The sequence below is a fragment of the Trichoplusia ni genome, chromosome 9 (genome assembly GCF_003590095.1).
Source record: "Trichoplusia ni isolate ovarian cell line Hi5 chromosome 9, tn1, whole genome shotgun sequence".
Lineage (NCBI taxonomy): Eukaryota > Metazoa > Arthropoda > Insecta > Lepidoptera > Noctuidae > Trichoplusia > Trichoplusia ni.
In genome coordinates, this window is record NC_039486.1 from 7,811,784 (window position 1) to 7,831,375 (window position 19,592).

General features: G+C 34.8%; 1 protein-coding gene across 1 annotated transcript; it reads right to left on the reverse strand.

Moving 5' to 3' along the window:
• Positions 1-4,130: 4,130 nt before the first annotated feature.
• LOC113497380 ((11Z)-hexadec-11-enoyl-CoA conjugase) lies at positions 4,131-12,623 on the reverse strand. The gene is made up of 7 exons (XM_026876920.1): positions 12,365-12,623; positions 9,103-9,276; positions 7,740-7,870; positions 7,359-7,564; positions 6,886-7,071; positions 5,512-5,618; positions 4,131-4,387 (listed from the first exon to the last, which is right to left on the reverse strand). The coding sequence occupies exons 2-7, from the start codon at positions 9,263-9,265 to the stop codon at positions 4,191-4,193; spliced, it is 990 nt and encodes a 329-aa protein (XP_026732721.1). The 5' UTR covers positions 9,266-9,276; positions 12,365-12,623; the 3' UTR covers positions 4,131-4,190.
• Between the last annotated feature and the right edge of the window lie 6,969 nt (positions 12,624-19,592).

Genomic DNA, 19,592 nt, shown 5'->3' on the forward strand with positions numbered 1-19,592 from the left:
GAAGAACTGGTTGTTTTCTTCTCTAACTCATAAGTTATGTGGTAATACCGTGCTTTAATCGTGTAGATCTCTAAGCCAAGCTCGGGGTCGCTGTGCAGTAAGGGAGCTGCCAGTCCACTCCACTCGTGCACACCTCGCATTTCCCCTACCTCGGCAGTCACCATATGCCAGACCCACATTACTGTCGTGAGTATGAATGTATTTACGTTTATAAACAATATATGATTAATGAAAAGGAAAAATTTACTCGAGTTGCTCTCGCGACGCAGAGGGTTCAGTACAATAGGCTAAAGATAAACAACTCGGTTGGATAACAAAAATATTTTTTAATCAAACTATACACTAAACTAACAAATACATACCTACTTGCATTTTACTATATGAATAGATCACCCGTTGTTTTTGTGAGCGTTTCGCACACTTTAAAGAAAAACAAATCGGTTGTGAGTGCCCTCAAACTAATTGTCACCCACCAATTTTATGACCGTAACCGTATGTCGTATACCTGGTAGTACTTCTTCAACCGTTACGTTAAGGTATAGTTAACTTAATTATTTTAACTTATGCAAATATATTTAAGGATTTTGGTAAACAACCAACAATAAGCATAATAAAATGGCTGTTTATGCTCTGCCGACCGGACGTAACATATACGCACATCAAATACTTTTTTTTGCTTTTTTAGTTTTTGCACAGAGTAAAAAAAAACAAAACTGATGAGTTCGGTTTGTGATTTCAGCAATTAGTAATATGATACTTAAAATGTTTCTCTACCTCATGCTATACATTTGTGCAGTGCCCTTTCGTTTTTTCCGGGGATGTTATTAGGTTACGTCTCCCATATTTGACGACCTCCGTGGTCGAGTGGCGTACGCACCGGTTTCAAGGTGTCGCTATCTCTGAGGTCCCGGGTTCGATCCCCGGTCGGGTCAATGTAAAAATTCACATTTCTACATTGTCTCGGGTCTGGGTGTTTGTGGTACCTTCATTGTATCTGAATTCCATAACACAAGTGCTTTAGCAACTTACTTTGGGTTCAGAACAATGTATGTGATGTTGTCCGCATTTATTATTTATTATTATATTTGATCGGTATACGGCAAAGCATGGCAATTCATTATGCACTGACAGCTGAGTACGTGATAGTACCTACACCAAAAAGAAGCCATCAACACCCTCTTGGCCGACGGTTATGGAAGCCGACGTGTTAAGTGCGTCAGCCTCTCTGCTTACTACTGGGACCACACCCGCACGAGATCCCCGTCGGATATCCCTGCCGTCTACGACCCTTGATTCAATTACTGCCACCATAAAGAAAATTACAAATTTTATATATCTATTAAACTGTTTGTATCTCGTTGTTACTATTTTTACTATAAACACACATTCAAAACGAAACTAACGAACAACTCGTAATTGGACTCAATTTTACCTAACTATAATACTTTACAACATTTATTATTATATTATTCGATATAATTGGTTACGTGACTTGAGCGGTGTAAGCCTAATAATCTGCAACTGTGACTTATGACACAATCTATACACCTTTATAAGTGTATGATCTACATATAAGTATACATGTATGTCTGTTTGATACTTACGTTTAGCAATGAGCTGTCGTGCTTGTCACAAATTTTGAAGTCATGCAACATTGAATACGGATTTAACTTTCTAAGTTTAGTATATCATTGTAGTACATAATGCATACAATGAGATTCGGATTTTGAATGATACTGCAGGCAGGATGAATCTTGTGTAATAGGGTCAAACTTCTATCCATTCACATGGCAACGTGAAGAAAGTGGTTTTACTAGTGTGTAAAGCTATAGCTAAAATGCTATACCTATCTTTTACACCCTAAACACACAAAATTGTTTGTGGTCAGGACTATTGAATCAGTATCCGTATATGAATTCGAATTCGAAATATTAATCGTGTTCAGAAGCCGACCCCTACGAAGTTGCGGTCTAAAATGGGGATCTATTAGTTTCGTTATTAATTTATTACATGTAGATGTGGTATCCGAAACTATTGGTAAATTGCAAACTACCGGTGTTTCGGACTGATGATTGAGTTTGCATACTTTTTAATGATACCTAATACATTTATTTGATCGCTCATTATACATACACAGCGATATAAGAGTTCAAACAAGTTGTATAAACGCTTAATACTTTGTAAGAAACTGCATCGACCAGCTGGTGTTTGAGTTTCAGCCGAAGTCCAAAGGAATTTGACTTGCTTAAACACACCATTGCTTCTCTTCTCAATGCTTTCTATATATTAACTTAAGACTAACACTGCTTAAAATTGAAGCACACACAGCTGAAAGTTTTTCTATAAGTAAAAATTAAAATTAACTGATGTATTCCTAATTATGATTCCTAATTCTCAATTCGTTGACTGTTTATATATGACTCGAGTAAGTCTCATTACCTTGGAAGTTTCTTAGTAAACAACGTGTTTAAACGAATTGGGTAATAACTTTAGTAAAGCTTTTTACAAGTGAATAACATGCTTCAATGAACGCATCCAAGTCAATTCGCAAAAAATAATTATTGGCTTACGCACAAAGGAGAACATTTCTGTGTATCCATTAGGAACATTTTATATCCAAAAATAAAAGCCATGTCAGAAAAAAATACGATTTCCTTATGGAAAGTAGCGTTCGGAACATTTTGGTATTGATACCAATGAATGATGAAGAACTGAAGCATGAAACGATTTGCACGATTTGCATACACACTGTTTTCATGTTTCGATGCTTGTGCACTATAAAATGCCCAGCATGCTGAAGCCTTGCGTCACTAGGCGCTGTGGTGAAATCTGTCAGAACATTATTGTAGTATGATAGTCTAGTTATATTTCCCTGTCTCCAGTTTGCTTCAGCTGCGTAGTGGAGGCGCCCTCGCTCGCCTGGAGGCGGCCCTGGTTCCCGACATGCCGCAGTGCGCGCCGCCCCCCGGCTTTGCCTCCGCCAGAGCCACCGACGTGCGATCTGCTCTCATATTACTTGTACTTGGGTTTATAACCTCTCTGTCATTAGGTAAGTTTGAAGAACTGCATCGGAATTTTATTAAAAAGTTCTTAATTCGAACAGGTTTACGCTATACGTATTTAGGTATGCCAGCATATGAGTACGAAATGACTGGTTAAAATTTATGAATAGTAAAACAGCAACTGCGGTAATAACTTCGGCAGTATAAATAAACATTAAAACGAAAGTATTTATTTATTATCATATAATTTTTTCGTTCAACCTTTGACTGCCATTTCTTTCGATCTCAACCTTAATGTCAATGCCATTGTAATTATAAGGGCAGTGAGGTGAGTCGCCCTGACCATCTGCTGCGTGACGTCATCGCAGTTATCAATAATAAGGTAGAAGTGAGGTAACGCAAGGTCATCGACATATTTTGGAAGTGTCTGAAGACATGCATTGTGTCCATTACAATCAGATGGAGGCAGGTCAGGGTTGAGAACAAGATTCCCAATATTTAATCGATTTAAAGTTATTGCTCTATTAAGTCCCATTTTCCTTTATCGACATTGGATATAAATGATTCAGGTGACAGTCCTGCATAAACGTTTTGCAACAATGTTTAAATGAATAAAGTTTACTGAATATTTTATCTAGGAAAGTTTCCATTCCAGAGATGCGATTACGTAATGTTCTTTAACTTTCTAGTATCATGAATTTGACTGAAATAAGGCAGGTAAAAATATCATATAAGATTTTCGCTATTAATAGCTTATCTGTCTGATCACTATGCGACTGCGCAGGTTCGAGTCACGCATTATCAATAAATATTTGTATAATTATTGTCAAAAAATGAAATTAAAGAAAAATATATGATTAACCTTACGTTTCCCTTTCAGGTTTGGGTGAATACTGCTGGAAAAATCGAAAGGAGTTGAAGCTATTTGTTGCTTCATGTTATAACCGTCTGGTTAAAGTAGTAACTCATTAAAAGAGGCCCTAACGACATCTATGTAGAGCCACTCGCACGTATTAAATAACTAACGTAGATTGCCCATAGATGGCGTTACTTAGTTGTTAATTAGGAACACGTTAATTCAATAGTGGCTGTCGGTTTTGAGTTTTTAGTGTGTGAATAAAACAAGCGTTACTAAAAATACATTTATTTCAATATCATACAATAAAGTGTAATACTAAAACTATAACTTTATCCTCTTTTGAGATAATGTTCTTCTGGCAGTTGTTGGTGTGTGACCGCGGAGTCGATGCAAGTCTTTAAGTTCTTTTTGGTTTTAGCGGAGTCAGCCAGTGCCTTTTGCACTGTACCGGTTTCTACTGTACGTAGATCCGTGGCTAAACCTAATGCCGCCCAGACACGGATGAACGCGGTTGAGCAACCAGAATCTGAAAAAAAAAACATTGATGGAAATAAGATTTATGTTTTACAGTTTTTGCCATCCAGACTGCACTAATGAGTACAATAACTACAGAGTATTTATACAGATATCAGACATGTTTTGATTCGATATTCCTTTCATGCAGAAATGTTTTTATCTCCAGGCATATAAACTGTAGGTAATTAAAATTAAATTACTTCGGACTTCGCCGACGATGTTATATAGTATACTCAATGTATTTAATTATCTATAGTTATTGAAATAAAATCCGTTGAGGCCTAAACCATTAAGGTAGGAAACCTTTGTATATTTAAAAAATATATAAGATAACCCTTTTTACTTTTTGAAGAATAACCAAAAAAATCTGACTGCCGAGAAAATAACAGTCAGGTCTTTTAAATTGTACGAAAGAATATAGTAACATTATTACTTGCACAAAATATCTGCCAAAATGCGAAAAATAAAAAAATACACATTTTAAAATTTGAATTTGATGATAAAACTGCGTGTACCATAATTTCACTGAAGCATAAGCGAGCGGAGTTAAAAGGAGCGGACAATAAATAGATTTGACCAATCAACCACCACTCCGCATCAATCGAAACAGCCTTTCGTTCTTTTCGTTTCGAGATAAGTACGGTTAGCAATAAAAGTTGTTAGACAAGGTCTGATTTTCAAAACGGATAAATTAAGTTTACTAAAAACATCTTCACCCATCTTCAACTTATTTAATAAGAATAAGTGTAATAAAGGCTTTAGATTGCTTCATTTTCATTGCACTCAAAGTACTCGAAATTAAAACGAATCTAACCTCCTTGGTGTTTTTAGTGGAGCTCTCATGGCCACCTTCCAACACCAGCATCAGATCAGCTCTATGTCATGTCATATTTCATAATTACGCAGACACGCAATAACATATGCTGTCAAAATTTCAGCTAAATTGGAATCGGGAAGTGGATCAAATTCAATTTGCAAGATTTGATTACACACCGACTGACAGACAGCCAACGAGACCGGTGAAACTAGATTTATAAAAGCTTGTAAAAAGGACCTTTCGTTTTTTAGATAAAGTCTCTTATAGCTTGACTGAAGACTCTCCAAATATTTAATTCAATTGCAATGCAAACTTACCGTATGTTCCATATTCTCCTGATTTGTAGTCATACGGGACTAGGTAATGGTAGTGGGGCCAGAACGACTTCGTTATTATGAACACAGCATTCGTATCCGGGGGAGATCTGTACAAAGGAACGTCAATTTAGTAAAATCTGAAAACCAAACAATCAAAGTGTGATAGAGAGTTTTCCTAACAAATTATCCCCTTTTTTTCGGATTTAAAATCATCAAACGACTCTTTCCACTTTTTGTTCAGCGGAAGGGAGCTTAGACTTCTAGTGACTAAAACCCACCCTTGCTCCTTCCTATGCTCTTTGTGTACCGGGGCCACGGTAACCCTTTCGGAAATACCTACTACCCCGCAGTAAAAAAATATATATGTACCTAGGTAAGTAAGTACGTACCTAAACGTAAACAATAGAAGGGAAAAAAATGTTTTGCCATTTGACCCAACTATCAAGGGTGGAAGACGACAAAAATATTTTGGTCAGACAAAGGAACGGACAAGTGAAGAAAGATAATTAGGAAATCAAAAGGCTGGCGTTGATAGAAGAAAATGGAAGATGTTGTTGTTGCTGTATAGGTAATATACCTAACCTAGTCATGTAATTTTACACTGAAGGTCATGCGATATCGCCGACGAGTTGCATTCGCAAGCTAAACGATTTATGTATAATGTATATTCTGCAGCGTAGATGTAGTCTTTACCAAGGACAAGAACTCTTTATGCAAAGAAAGTTGAATATTTGTTCAAACTGACAAGGAAGGAACAAAGCTCTTCCTATTTCGATCCAAATTCTAGGTTCAGCTTGGCTGGTACCTACTCTTCAAGTCTACTATCTTTAATGTACCTACTTTTTTTAAAAACATTTACAGGTGTAGCTTTCAATCGAAAAATCTTGATTAAAATTCCAATATTTAGGTTTTTCAGTAAATAAATCTCTAAAAAGACTTTGAGGTTTTCCACATCCTACGGATTTTTCTGGTTTCATTTTATAAACAGGAAAGTTTTTTATAAAATGTACCGCCCGTCGGTTTTACATTATATGAAATATATTTTTTCTTCGGGTTTGCGTGGGATTGGTGACTCTAGCCAGGGGGCGTAGGTTCCATACCTAACCAGGATGAAACCATTAGTTGCCCCAAGACAAAACATGACCCTGGATGTTTAACTATTGCACTTTCGTTTTCGCATCTAAAATAATTAATATATCATCATAATCATTCATCATAGTATCCCACACCTAGGTAGAATAGTGTAGGATATTCTTCATTACACATCCTATAATTTTAGTATATGACAAAGAAAAACAAGAGCTAAGATCGATCTTATCGGTAGGTATTTGCCATTACAATGTAAATATCAAAACATTTTTTTTCCATACTCACTTTTCGCCAGGTTTAAGACCCCAGACGCAGATAGCGCTGTCAATCAACCATGATGCGTGGAGCACAACGAAATAACGCAGGAAACCAATGACGAATGTAGCGCTGAGAATAGAGTCACCCCAGTATTCGAGAGGGGCGTTCAGAGGCAGCAGGAGGAACAAAACTGCGTACAACACCCAGTATAGTCTGAAATAAATGTGACATAGTAAGCACCATTCCATGAAAAAACAAACTGTTTTGGGCAAGTTTCTACTATAGCTATAGACTTCATCAGTCAGTAAGAAAAGTCGGTTAATAATATCTGATTTTCAAAAAAACAATTCACAATCAAAAATAAACTGGGCTCGAACCCAAGCAAAGCAAAACTAAACACCAATAAATGCCACTGAAAAAACATATTAAACTGGAAAAACCATAAACGGGTTTTATAATCTAGTTTCCTTCACTTCTCTTAAAACGTTTTTCCTACTTACTTCTTTTGGAACATGACAACGGAATCACTTTCAAGATCTGACATGTCAATGGCGGCTTTTAACTTTTCCTGGTGTGGGCTCAGTTTCCTTAGACGAGTCAAGAAGTGTGCGTACACAAAGCCTTTGTTGTAATCATAGGGATCGTCCTCGGTGGCGAAGTGTGCGTGATGCAGCCTGTGGTACTGTACCCAGTCGTAAATAGAGCCCTGCAAAAAGGATGTGCTGTGTTACTTCTGATTATTTTCCTGATAGCTGGACTGACAGCCACCCTACATTCAATGGGCCACACAATAACCAGTAGCCAGATGCCAAAACCTGAGATAATTGATCCAGATTTTCCTTTAAGTTTTTTTTTCTATAGCCTTAAAATAAGATACTCACTACTCCAGCCAACGTCTGGAAAAGCATAAGTGTGATGCGCAATCCTGTGCTAGCTTTGTAGGATCTGTGCGCCCAGAGTCGATGGGCTCCTGTTGTCATGCCAAGCATTGCTACCATAACGAGTACCAAAACTGAAATAAAAACATAAAATGAAAGAGTAAAATCATCATAGCGATGAAATTTGTTTGAATATTGGAGTACCGCTACTAAAAGTTAGATAAGTTCAACAAGTGATCACAAACTTTAGGGAATATTACAGTGTAGCATCACGCTTGTCTCTATTAGAGCATTACGTTGTTCCCCAAGACTTAACTAAGGTGTGGGTAAGCCTTGTGACACTAATTGAAATTGCTAGTTAGAATCAGTAGTATCTCAGAAATTACAATCCATTAGGTCGGGTCATTAAGTTAATGAATGCTTTGAGGTAGGTACTAGATATAGTCACAAGATCGGTCTTAATTTTAATTGACCATATTAAATTGCAAACGAAGCCGATAATGATGGTTCACGATATTAGTAAGTCAAATCATTCAGAGTGGTTTAAAAAAATCTCCAAAAAGTAATGATTGCCTAAAATAAAAACACAGAAAGCATTCAAATTTACCTAATTCAGTAGTACCGTTTCATTTGTTTTTTCTTATGTTAAAAATATACAATTAAGATGTTTTTGGTTAATCGGGGTAACGGCATTTTATTAAATACTTCAATCTACATAAGTAAGTGGTCATGTTTGGTCTTAATGTTAGTTTTGAGAATAATACTTTTAATAATCCTTACCATCTGCTGTTCAAGTTTCCGACAAATTATTATTTTTTCTTATTAACTAAGCCCCAGAATGTCTTCTTAATTTAAATTAAATGTAGTAAATACGTAGATGTTTCAGAGAATGTAAACAAATCTATCTATATAAAGTATTGAGTGAATCACGTCGATGCAAGTACGGAAGGTACTTACTATGTCATTAGTTTTGATGACTGTTGTATATCTATGTACCTCCATTGTCTACATGCAATCTTTATACTGAGGTGCGTTTGTTGCGCGCATTCTGCTCATAACCTAATCTTCCAAATTGATGTGAGGGTCACTATTACGCGCGTTTATTTTCGTAAAGTCTACTGTACCAATTTCGTTTGTATCATCCGTCGCTCGTGCGATGTCCAAATAAAAAATGTTTATTGACAAAACCTGTTTCGTTTTTGTTTTGCTTAACTGGAAATGGGACACTTCCGGGGTGAAAATATCTTATCAAGGCTTACGAATTTGCTGCTATATTTACTAGCTACCAAAAGAATTGACGAATTATGATCGAATAAAGGTTAAATTACATTGTACATTTCGTTATCACAAAGGTCAAGTCACTTACAGAATATGAAGGTGAGGAGTTTGATCTCGGTGAACAGCAGCCATGTTCCGTATAGGGCCAGCAGATGTATGTGTATGAAGATCAGTACTGCGGGCCAGTTAGCTTCCCGACTCCTGCTGAGCTGCGGCTGCTCCGGCGCGGAGCCGTCAGATCCATCCACCATCTTTGTACAGTCTGAAAGATTTAGGATCAAAATTTAAGTAAATGTAGGAATCCATATGTATCTACGGGCTCCCCCCCAAAGCTAAACTATCTACATGTGACCTCCCCTAAATAGTAAATTGTGCAAATCCATTATTTTGAACTCTTGCTAATTGAGTGATGGCGATGTTCAAAAGTTTGAATTCACAAGAAAGAAGAAAGAGAATTGTTTCGTACCACTACGTAGTCCTTGAAGTAGGTTTGACTGATGACTATGAACTAGTTTCCAATTTGTATTTTTTTTATAAATCCTGCATGTACCTAGCTATTCCTAAGCTGGATTTTGTTTGTAGATATAAACACACAAATGATAGCATTAGACTGATTTTTCACATAAGTCACACTTAGCAAGGTTGTTAAGTTGCAGTTATCATTAACTTAATTTTTTTTCGTTTACTTTGTTCTGAAATCTCCCTGCTTAAAATGGGTATGGGCCGGCTACGTTTGTCGCTTGCCCGATAGCTCTGTCCCTATGGATTCCAGGGAAAACCAAACAGCGACGAGAATGACCCCGAATGAGATGGTGTGACAATCTGGATGTATTCCACTAAGAATGGGCAGGAGAGCAATAAACCAGACATAGTGTAAAAATCGTAAGGAGTCCTTTGCTCAGCTGTGGGACCGTAACAGATATACAAAACAAAATTCTAGACTAGAAAACACTTGCCCAAGAAAGGGACGATGGAAGCCTTTGTCCAGCAGTGAGTCAAAATGGGCTTATAATAATAACAAAAAATAAGTATTCATTAAAAATAATCTCCAATGCCATGTGGCAATCTTAACGTTTTTTCTCATAGACATACAATTTTGGTCTAGGAACATAATTGCACAAAAAGTTATATTTAGATTTTATGAGATTGTCGGATTTTAGTAACCTGAAAATTAATGTGAGAATTGGAGCACGATAATTATGAAGATATATTAAGAACCTTGAGATTTACTTGATAGCAAGCAAATTGTGTTATTTATTTTGTAAGAGCGCTTGAATATCGGCTTAATTTCAAATAGTTTATTCATTAAAAGGGGTTCAAAGGTATTTATCACATGGAAATTGAACGATCAAGTTCGGAATTCTTTGTTCCTTTTTACTTGTCAAAGCAATGCCATTGTAAATAGGTTAAAAACACATTGTATGCAAATAAACGATGAACTTTTCGAAATACATCATTTTAAATTTAAACGATTCATTTACTGGAGTATTTTTATTACCTTTTTAATGGATTAAAATTTGCATGGATTTAGAAACATAAAATGTATTTAAGGAACAGGTTTGATATAGGTTTCAATTAATGTAAAAAGTCGAAAGTATGAAAAAGAATAATTAACTTATCCTTTCTAATGTTTTCAAAATGGTTTTCTCTTATTTAAGGTTAACCTATGTATTTTTTGTTACAAAACACGATATTCAAAGTGCCTTAATGATTTTATTGCATCTTACAATATTTAATGACTATGAAATCTTCATATGACTTATGAAATGAAAGAACTAAAAGTCATTGAAAAAAAGACAAGTAAACACCCCTTTATGTGACACTACGAGGTCAACGAACTTTATATTCATTTAAACTAAGAACTAACAACAAGAACAACGAACGGAGTTAAGTTACTTTTGCATATTTTTGTATTGAAATATTCCCTTTATTGAAATAGCTCGGAATAAAGTCAGTAGGTCAAATGGAAATAATTTAATTATTTAGCGCATATTGGTTGAAGGAAGCATTGACGGAAAATTCAGATACAAGAAGGGGCCATTTATTTATTTATTCATTTTAAAATGAACTTCATCGCTAGGCTAAAACACTTAAATTTTAATTAATATGGCACATTAGGCATAACAAATGTCAATAACCTCTTAGCTGTCACAATGTCTGTGTCATTATCAAGTCGCATGCAGGAACAAGGGGACACTTAGCCTTCCACTTCCCTAAGTAGGTATTGTTATTACATATGGCTTAAATACTTTTTATCATTATTACTCTAACTTACTATTAATACTCCTGTTAGGTACTCGGACTTTGGTTCCGCGGTGCTATTTGCATTTAAATTAAATATTCAAGCAAGTAGAGCGCGTGTATTGATTAGCCTATTAATAAAGTTTTGAACACTAAATATTACATACATTATTTTTTAATGTAATTATAGAAGACAGACTCTTTGCCAGTAGATGATGGTGCCTAATTAGGAAAAGGAAAGAAAAAGAATGTGGTAGGAAAAGAGGCGATTTGAATATGATTCTTTTGGAGACGAGATAAATTGCTTATGTAGGTGTATGTGTATCTACCAAATTTCCATCTAAATGAAATGAATGAAAAAAAAAACGATGAATACAAAAGATAAGAAAATTGCCTTTGGCCTCTCCTAATCTAAATAAATATATTTTGAAGGATTATTTACGCCTTAGTAAACTTGTTTTTGACACGTAAAGTAATAACCGTTCTATGCGTCTAACTGTTACTACAATTTAATCTACTACCATGTTAATTAATTATTAATATTATTATTTTATGTTGGGTTAATTGTAAAACACCATAATATAAAATTTTATATTTGCATTGCCTAAATAATACTAAATATATTATGTTACATTCTATAACCTACTAGGCCAATTTTAATGATCTATTAAGATTTGCACTGGATTTAAATTGGAACGATATTTCATCATGTGCTAAACAAAAACATCAATAAACGTTGATTTTTGTTACATTTTACTATTAACTTTTTACTTATCTGTTACCTGTTTTACCAGTTTTGGGAAACTTTCAATATGGAGTTAAAATAAAAATATTGTGTCATACCTTGATAATAATTCTTATCATAACACAATTTTATTCTCTGTCAGAATTCCAGGTAGCGAATATTCAAGAAAAAGCAGTCGAGTGGGCTTTTTTTGCGATATAAAAAACAATTGAATATTCACAAAATACAAAATATTCCAGAATAAATAACAATAAAAAAATTCATACGAAAAAAAATGCAACACGTTCAATATAACGGTACCTAATTTTTTGTTAATTTAGCCACTTATTTTTGAAGTCTAAAAAGAAAATAAAAATGAACTCACTAAAACACAAGCAGCCGTAATCGATGAACACAACACAGTGACACGGCACAACGGTCGCTTAAATCATTATACATTTGCTTGACCTATCACAGCGCCTCTGTTAATTACTGACTACACCTACAGTTTAATTAAACATTTTATTATAACTGTAACTTTCATTTGATTCACTTTGACTGCCTTTTATCCACCCGGACCCCGATTTTGCTATTAACTGGCGGAAGAATTAATGGAAATTGGATTAAATTGGCACTTTTCGTATTACTTCATACATTTTGAAAACAATATAATTGGAAATTCAGTACGGGGCGGACCACTCACGGTCAATAAAATCAATTTCCAACTATTGTTGGCAAGATACCATAAAGGGTAGGAATAGTTTCAAAAATACAATTGCCATTGTAAATAGCAGAATCGGGGCCCGTTCTCGTACATTTCACTGAATTTGGATCACATATGAATATCATATGTGTAATATTTCACTTTATTCAAGCTGTGCAGATATTTTGTTCAGCGTAATGTGAACCATGATACATAATTGTGAAATACTTACTTCATTTAGTAACTCTATCACAAAGTTCGAATAAAAATGCACATGACATGCGCATTTAAAAGTTTAAAAAGTAGAGACCGTATTTAAAATGAAGTTGCTCAGTAAAACAACTTGTGATATTAGTTATCGCGAAAGTAGATAAATAATACTGCAGGTTCGTTTTCCTAAAGGCTAGAAACAAATTTTAGGAATTTGTAAAACGACTCCTCTAAATATTTGGGCATCGATTTTCAATTGTTTTGGGAGTGAAAATATTTATACATCTTTTGTTCTTTGGTGCCTATAATTTAGAAGTGTAAGGAACTTACAATGCGTCTTATTAATTTAGCTGTCCTCACTGTGCTTCCACAATAATAGAATGGTCATGGGTGGCTGGTCTCGTGCTCACACTTCATGGTTAGGTATTGCATAACAAAATGATTTAAAAAGAAACAAGATAATAATTTAGTGTGACCAGACAGCCACATCATGATATTGCATAGCGTAAAGTAGTCTTCAATAAATGTACTAGTAGAAACGCGTAGTGTGACATAAGGTTTTTTAAAAAAATGGACTGGCTTTCTTTGGATTTCCAATCCTTTAGAAATCGCGCAAGACTGCACAAGACAATGTTGTGAAAAAAGTAATAGGTATACAGAGCAAAAATTATTAAAACAGGTTTGCCATATTTCTTGTGAACGGATTTTATTTACACGGGTGAAGTCGCAAGGCATAGTTGGTATGCCGTGAAATAAATATAGCATAATTATTTTAGTTTTAAATAATTAAGCAGTCAATTAACCAGGTATTGTTTTGACTAAATTAGGACAATGAACTTCGTATAGGTATACCGAATTGTTGGGTAGCAGCATCGCAGACTAGCAGTAAACTTTGCGTCCCGGCTAAATGCGTGTTCTGTTACAAAAAAACTGAACAGTGTCTATTTTCCCGACCGTATTCTTACACTTAAAAACGGCAACCCAAATTTCGGGGTATCTATGATAAGGCAAGTGCAACTACGGTTGACAGAAGACAGTTAAATAGTAGTGAGATTGGCTAACGTCTAGTTCACAAGTTGTTAAGTTATAATTCCATAATCAGTTTCTACAATAGTTTTGAAATCAAATATTATTACCTGAGTGTGTTTCGACGTTTCTTCTCGAAGTAACCAGCTAGGAAACATCGACTACAGTTTGCTTAAAAATTACATCTAAAAGTGAGGACTTTATCCTAATTACAGAATAAATTATTTCATTTAATTTCCATAAATTTTAGAAAAATACTAAATAGTAATTACAGAAACAGACAAAAACGATTAGGTATGCCTTTTCCCTTTTTCTGCTGTTTGTTCCAGAATTCCTAAAAAAAACATTGTAGTAGTGTCGTAGAAGAAACATAAGAAATTGAGCATAAAAGTTCACTTCGCACCCGATTCAAGTGTTTCAGCTATCTTTTGACGGGCTGTTAAAGCTGCTCTAGAAAGTTAAGCCTTTAAGTTACCCTTACTTTTAAAGTAGCTCGCTTTACCGGTAACTTGTTACAAGTAATACACTTAAGGTGCACATCAAAGTGATCATACTAAAAGGAACAAAAATATTCTAGGTATTGTGTTGAACTTCTTGGTAGAAATGAAGGTACACTTTCAGTTTGATATTAAAAAACTTTAACCATTACCTCCACAGCGAGACCGTTACGGTGCTGAATAGGACGTGTCGCGCTAACCTTGTAATGCGTCGCGCTTACTGTAAGATGTATGGACAGGATATCGGTATTCCCTTTACACTGCCTATATGGAATACCTGACAGGTAGCTAAGCAAGACACATTTAATTAGGGCTTTTAGACACATTCAGGATTATCCGTCAGAAATTCTAAGGCTTGTTAAAAAAAATTTTGCATATCGGGCGTACTGAAACCTAGATGAAAGTTTATAATTATAGTTAATGCTCATGTTTTATCAAAAATCCAATTTGAAAAAAAACTTATTTTATAAACGCCTTAAAAAATAAAAAATCCGTAAGTGTTTTAATTTTGTTGCTATAACTAATCTAAGTTCGTATTAGCCTAGCTTTGTGGAAACTGTCGTGAGTAGGTAATTACTCACTTCAGTTTCTAAATTAAGCTAAGTTCTAAGTCAATCAATTTAGAACATGGCAAATTTTTTGCAAGAGCTTTGCTTAGTGTAAGTTTAGAAATTTGATTGCTTATTACTGGGACTAGCTTAGCTGACATTGTTCTAAGGTGAGTGTAGACAAGCCAGAACAATTACGTGTAACAATATCGTGATACACTCTATGATACGTTCTTGTGTGGCATCCACTCACGCCCCAAATATGGCAGTTTGGCATTTTGATGTAACGTAGTACTACAAAGGAACGAGCTCTTGCATGAACGCGGGCGATGCCAGACGCAATCTGTCGGTCCTAAATTTCAACAAAGAGTAAATTCAAGGCACAGTGAAATGTCACAGGCAAATTGTTTTCCAGTGTGTCATGTGAGTTCGACACACGGTTGTGTAAATAATATTAGTGTGTCAGCATTGTACTATGATTCAATTTTATACGACTGCACGCTAGTGTAACTCTGAAACTCAACATGACCCTGGTCTATCTAATCTAATGATATAAATCTGTTTAGCCTGTAAGACAGATTTTCATAAAGTATTGTGAAAACGTTTTACATATTTCGACTTGCGACCCCGCAACGTCAGCTCATGATTAAGGACTCCAGTTGGGTCCGTAACTAGTCGGGCATGCCCGATAAATACACGTTAGTAAACCGTTGCATCATTTTATTATGAAAAAAATATCATCAATATTAAAATTGTGTCTTAAGTATTAGCGTCTAATCAAATTTACATTGTTTCTACAACAAATTGAAACACATTTAAAGTGGTCTTTAGTAAAGTGGGTAAGTTTTTCACCGACGCAACACGTGCAAGCATCTATGACAAACTTCGCACTTTTAATGATAGTTTAATATTTTACTTAGTAAGCAGTTTTGTCTTCGAATCGACACATGCATTAAATGTATATGTTTATTTTACTTTGTACTTACTTTTCAACGCGTCTTCGTCCGTCTGGATGTCTATTCTTGCTGCAAAAAGCTGTTATTTTTAACAATCAAACATACATGACAACGCAAGCTAGCATTCACTTATATTATGTTAGCGCATCAATTTACGTTATCTCTAACAGCCTAAACTTTTAGTCTAAAGCCTGCGAAGTACGCATTTTGAATGCATAAAAAAATATTTCTCCTATAGGGCCTTACCTTACATTCTTACATTAATTTTCGTATACTTATCATATCGTCTTTAACAATCTGATGTTAAAAGAATATTGATAAGTCCACTAACATACAAATGAATCCCTATGAAGGGTATGAAAGGTACCCTTGAAGGCAACACTTGCAACTTCTTACACTGTATAAGGATTAGTTCGCCTTTGTGTAGATCTTATTAACCAGTACACAACACTTGCTTCGCAGATATTGGAAAGGAAGGGCAGGCCTAAGTTGATACTATATTTATATTTAAATTTAATTATTACTTGTATTTAATTACTTATATTTAATTTTAAAGTTGATACTTACGATTTTAGCAACTATTTAATCCTTGTTTTGCGGGGATTTAACAAACATACCACAATACAACCACAATCAGAAAAAAAAACCTGTATCACAGAATTGGGAATCGAACCCGCGATACATTGCCTACCACTCGCTTGTCCGTGTAATTAATTGTAATTTTGACCGCACATCGTAAAATTTTTGCAAGAATCTTTCTGTTGCAAATAATTAGACCATGTCTTATGATGTTGCAGAACAGTTATGGATAAGAGTCGTCGTCGTCGGTCTATGTCATTGAAATTCGAACAATGTAGTACTAAAATTCCAAATAGCTGTTCGCATAATTGAATAAAAGGCATCATTACCACATTGTTTTTAAGAAGCGCCTGCATAATTAGTTCTCGCTTGCCTAATTAAGGCGCTACTCTGAGCAAATTATCAGAACACGGACATCGTGTGTTGAATTCAAACGTGAGACAAAATTTATTTTAATTCTGAATTTTAATAATAATCTTTTAGATTTTTTTTTTTAACCAGTTTTAGGAAGTAGCAATGAGCAAAATTAAAGTCGGACTACACGACGCGGAGAATAAAATTAATTTTGACAGAAATATCGTAAGTTCAGAGTTATAACCGTTTCTGTTCTGAAAGTATGATTGTTGGAGTTATAGAAGAGAATCTGTGCCATTGCTCTACACCGGGCGCTGTAATACGTAGCCGCATTGATTTTAACAAGAGCCCTCATAACTAACTTTCGCTGGTGTTACTCCGAGTAAAACGCCGTATAAAGTCATCGTCGTCTTGTCTCTAATATTTAAAAAAATAATATTCCAATCCCTTTTCTTTGATCATGCGTACAATATTTAATTGTTATAAATCTTTTATATTGTAAATTAAGCCAACATTTAGAGGATTTGATTTTGAACTTTAAAAGTTACCCTTCACATATTTGTTTTATTATGTCTGAATTTTGAAGACTTTACGACTCTTTCAAGTTTTGCAAGTCACCACAAGATTTAGACGGAAAGGCACTTACTGTCTTTGTAATTTTTTCGTGCTTCTTACACACTCACTTGTTTGTATGTTTGTTTGTCGTTCCGGTTTGATTTTTGTAACTCTATGTGAGGCACTTTGAGAAAATCTAGCAAGCTGAAATTTTCAAGGTATGTAGCTTCAAAACTGATGACTATGCAATTTACAACTACAAAAACGGCTGGACTCATTTTGATAAAATTTGAACGTGTCTGAGTGACATTTAAAAACGTGGTATTTAGATTTTTTAAATCTATTAATTCTATATTTTATTTATTTTAGGTACTTTGCACTTGGACGAAAATATTCGAATATAATAAGATCGATATTATGCTATAGGTATACGATGTGAAAACAACCCAAGTGTCACATTGCCTCATTGACATTTTATAATTAAATAGCTGTTGCCGGCGACTTCGTCTGCGTGGTTAGAAGATATAAGTTATGACTTTTTCTTCGCTCCTATTGGTCGCAGCGTGATGATATATAGCCTAAAACCTCTCTCGATGAATGGTCTATTCAACACAAAAATATTTTTTCAATTTGAACCAGTAGTTCCTGAGATTAGCGCGTTCAAACAAACAAACAAACAAACTCTTTAGCTTTATATATTAGTATAAGTATATAGATGCCAACGATATCTTCGCTACGTTTCATCGATTTTTAATTTCTCGCGCGGAGATTTTAATATTACGATAACTCATTACCTATTCACTTTTTTGGTGTAGTGTAAAAGGCAATTTTGTTCTATATTACATGTATAATATATCTAACTTATTTATTTGGATAAGGATTAATACTGTATTGTTAAAAATAGGTTCGTAAATAGCCCATAATTTTACTGTATTAAGAAAACACATAGAAATGGTTATTGTGGGTTATCCTTGGAAGATAGACATATACCACCGCGGACTTTTTTGTAGATCTATTAAAGAGGTACAAACCCGCCATACATAGTTTTGTTGTAACTCAAAAGGTTTTGGCAGCGTTCTCGAGGAAAGCTCTCGAATGGCTTAATTTTTTCCGACATGTTTAACTAATATCGTTGTAATATTGTCAGTTTACACAAAACCTAAACTTATTATACACTAAAACCTTCCTCAAGAATTGCTCTATCTATTGTTGAAAACCGCATCAAAATCCGTTGCGTAGTTTTAAAGATTTAAGCGTTCATAGGGACATACAACATGATGACAGAAAAAGCGACTTTGTTTTATACTATGTAGTGAAGAGTTTGCAACTCGATAAAAAATGCTTTGAGTTAAAAATTATTCCAACATAATTTAGATACAAAATATTATATTGCTGTTCATCTAAAATATAGTCAGCAGCAGTACTTAAAAAGTATAAATTGTGCAGATCTCCAACAATTATCGTCGTTGCTTGCTTAATTTAAATGCTTTTAAGTTTAAGTGACGGAAATCTTTATTGTTTTGGAGGTTCTAGCGAGTTATCGTCGAGGAGAGAAATTATAATTCAATTTGGTTGTGCCATAATCTGGTAGAAAAAGATATTATTGTTCAAGTTAATAGATAAAAGGCATGATTATTACATGACCGTGCCCAAAGGGTAAAACGGGATAGTATAACTAACGCTCCGCTTCCTATCTTGTCTAGTCTGGCTGTATCTCAACCAGATGACAATTACCGGACGATATAGAACCGCGATAGTGAAAAAATTTATACACATTATAGGGAATGGAGAGAAATAAATTTTACAGATTGCATTTGTGTTGTCGCTGTAATAACAAAAACTTCAAGACCTGTATAAAGCAATACTTAGGGGTCCTACGATCATGACGTTTTCACCGTATTTAAATGGGTAATGATTCAGTACGAAGTCTTAATGGCTAGTTTTTTGTTACGCATAGAAGATAAATTAGCAGAGCTGTAGGGCGGGACGATACTTGACAAAGGAAGTTCTTTTTGCTCGCCTTTTAATGTTGATATACCAGTACATACTAAGTGTCACATTGTTCGTGTATAAACGTGTATGTAAATAGCTGTGTTTTTAGGAATAAAAGGAATAATTATCTATATTAGGATCAGGTAATAAAATGAATGCCTACGTCAGTACCCTATCAAATTATGAAATCGTC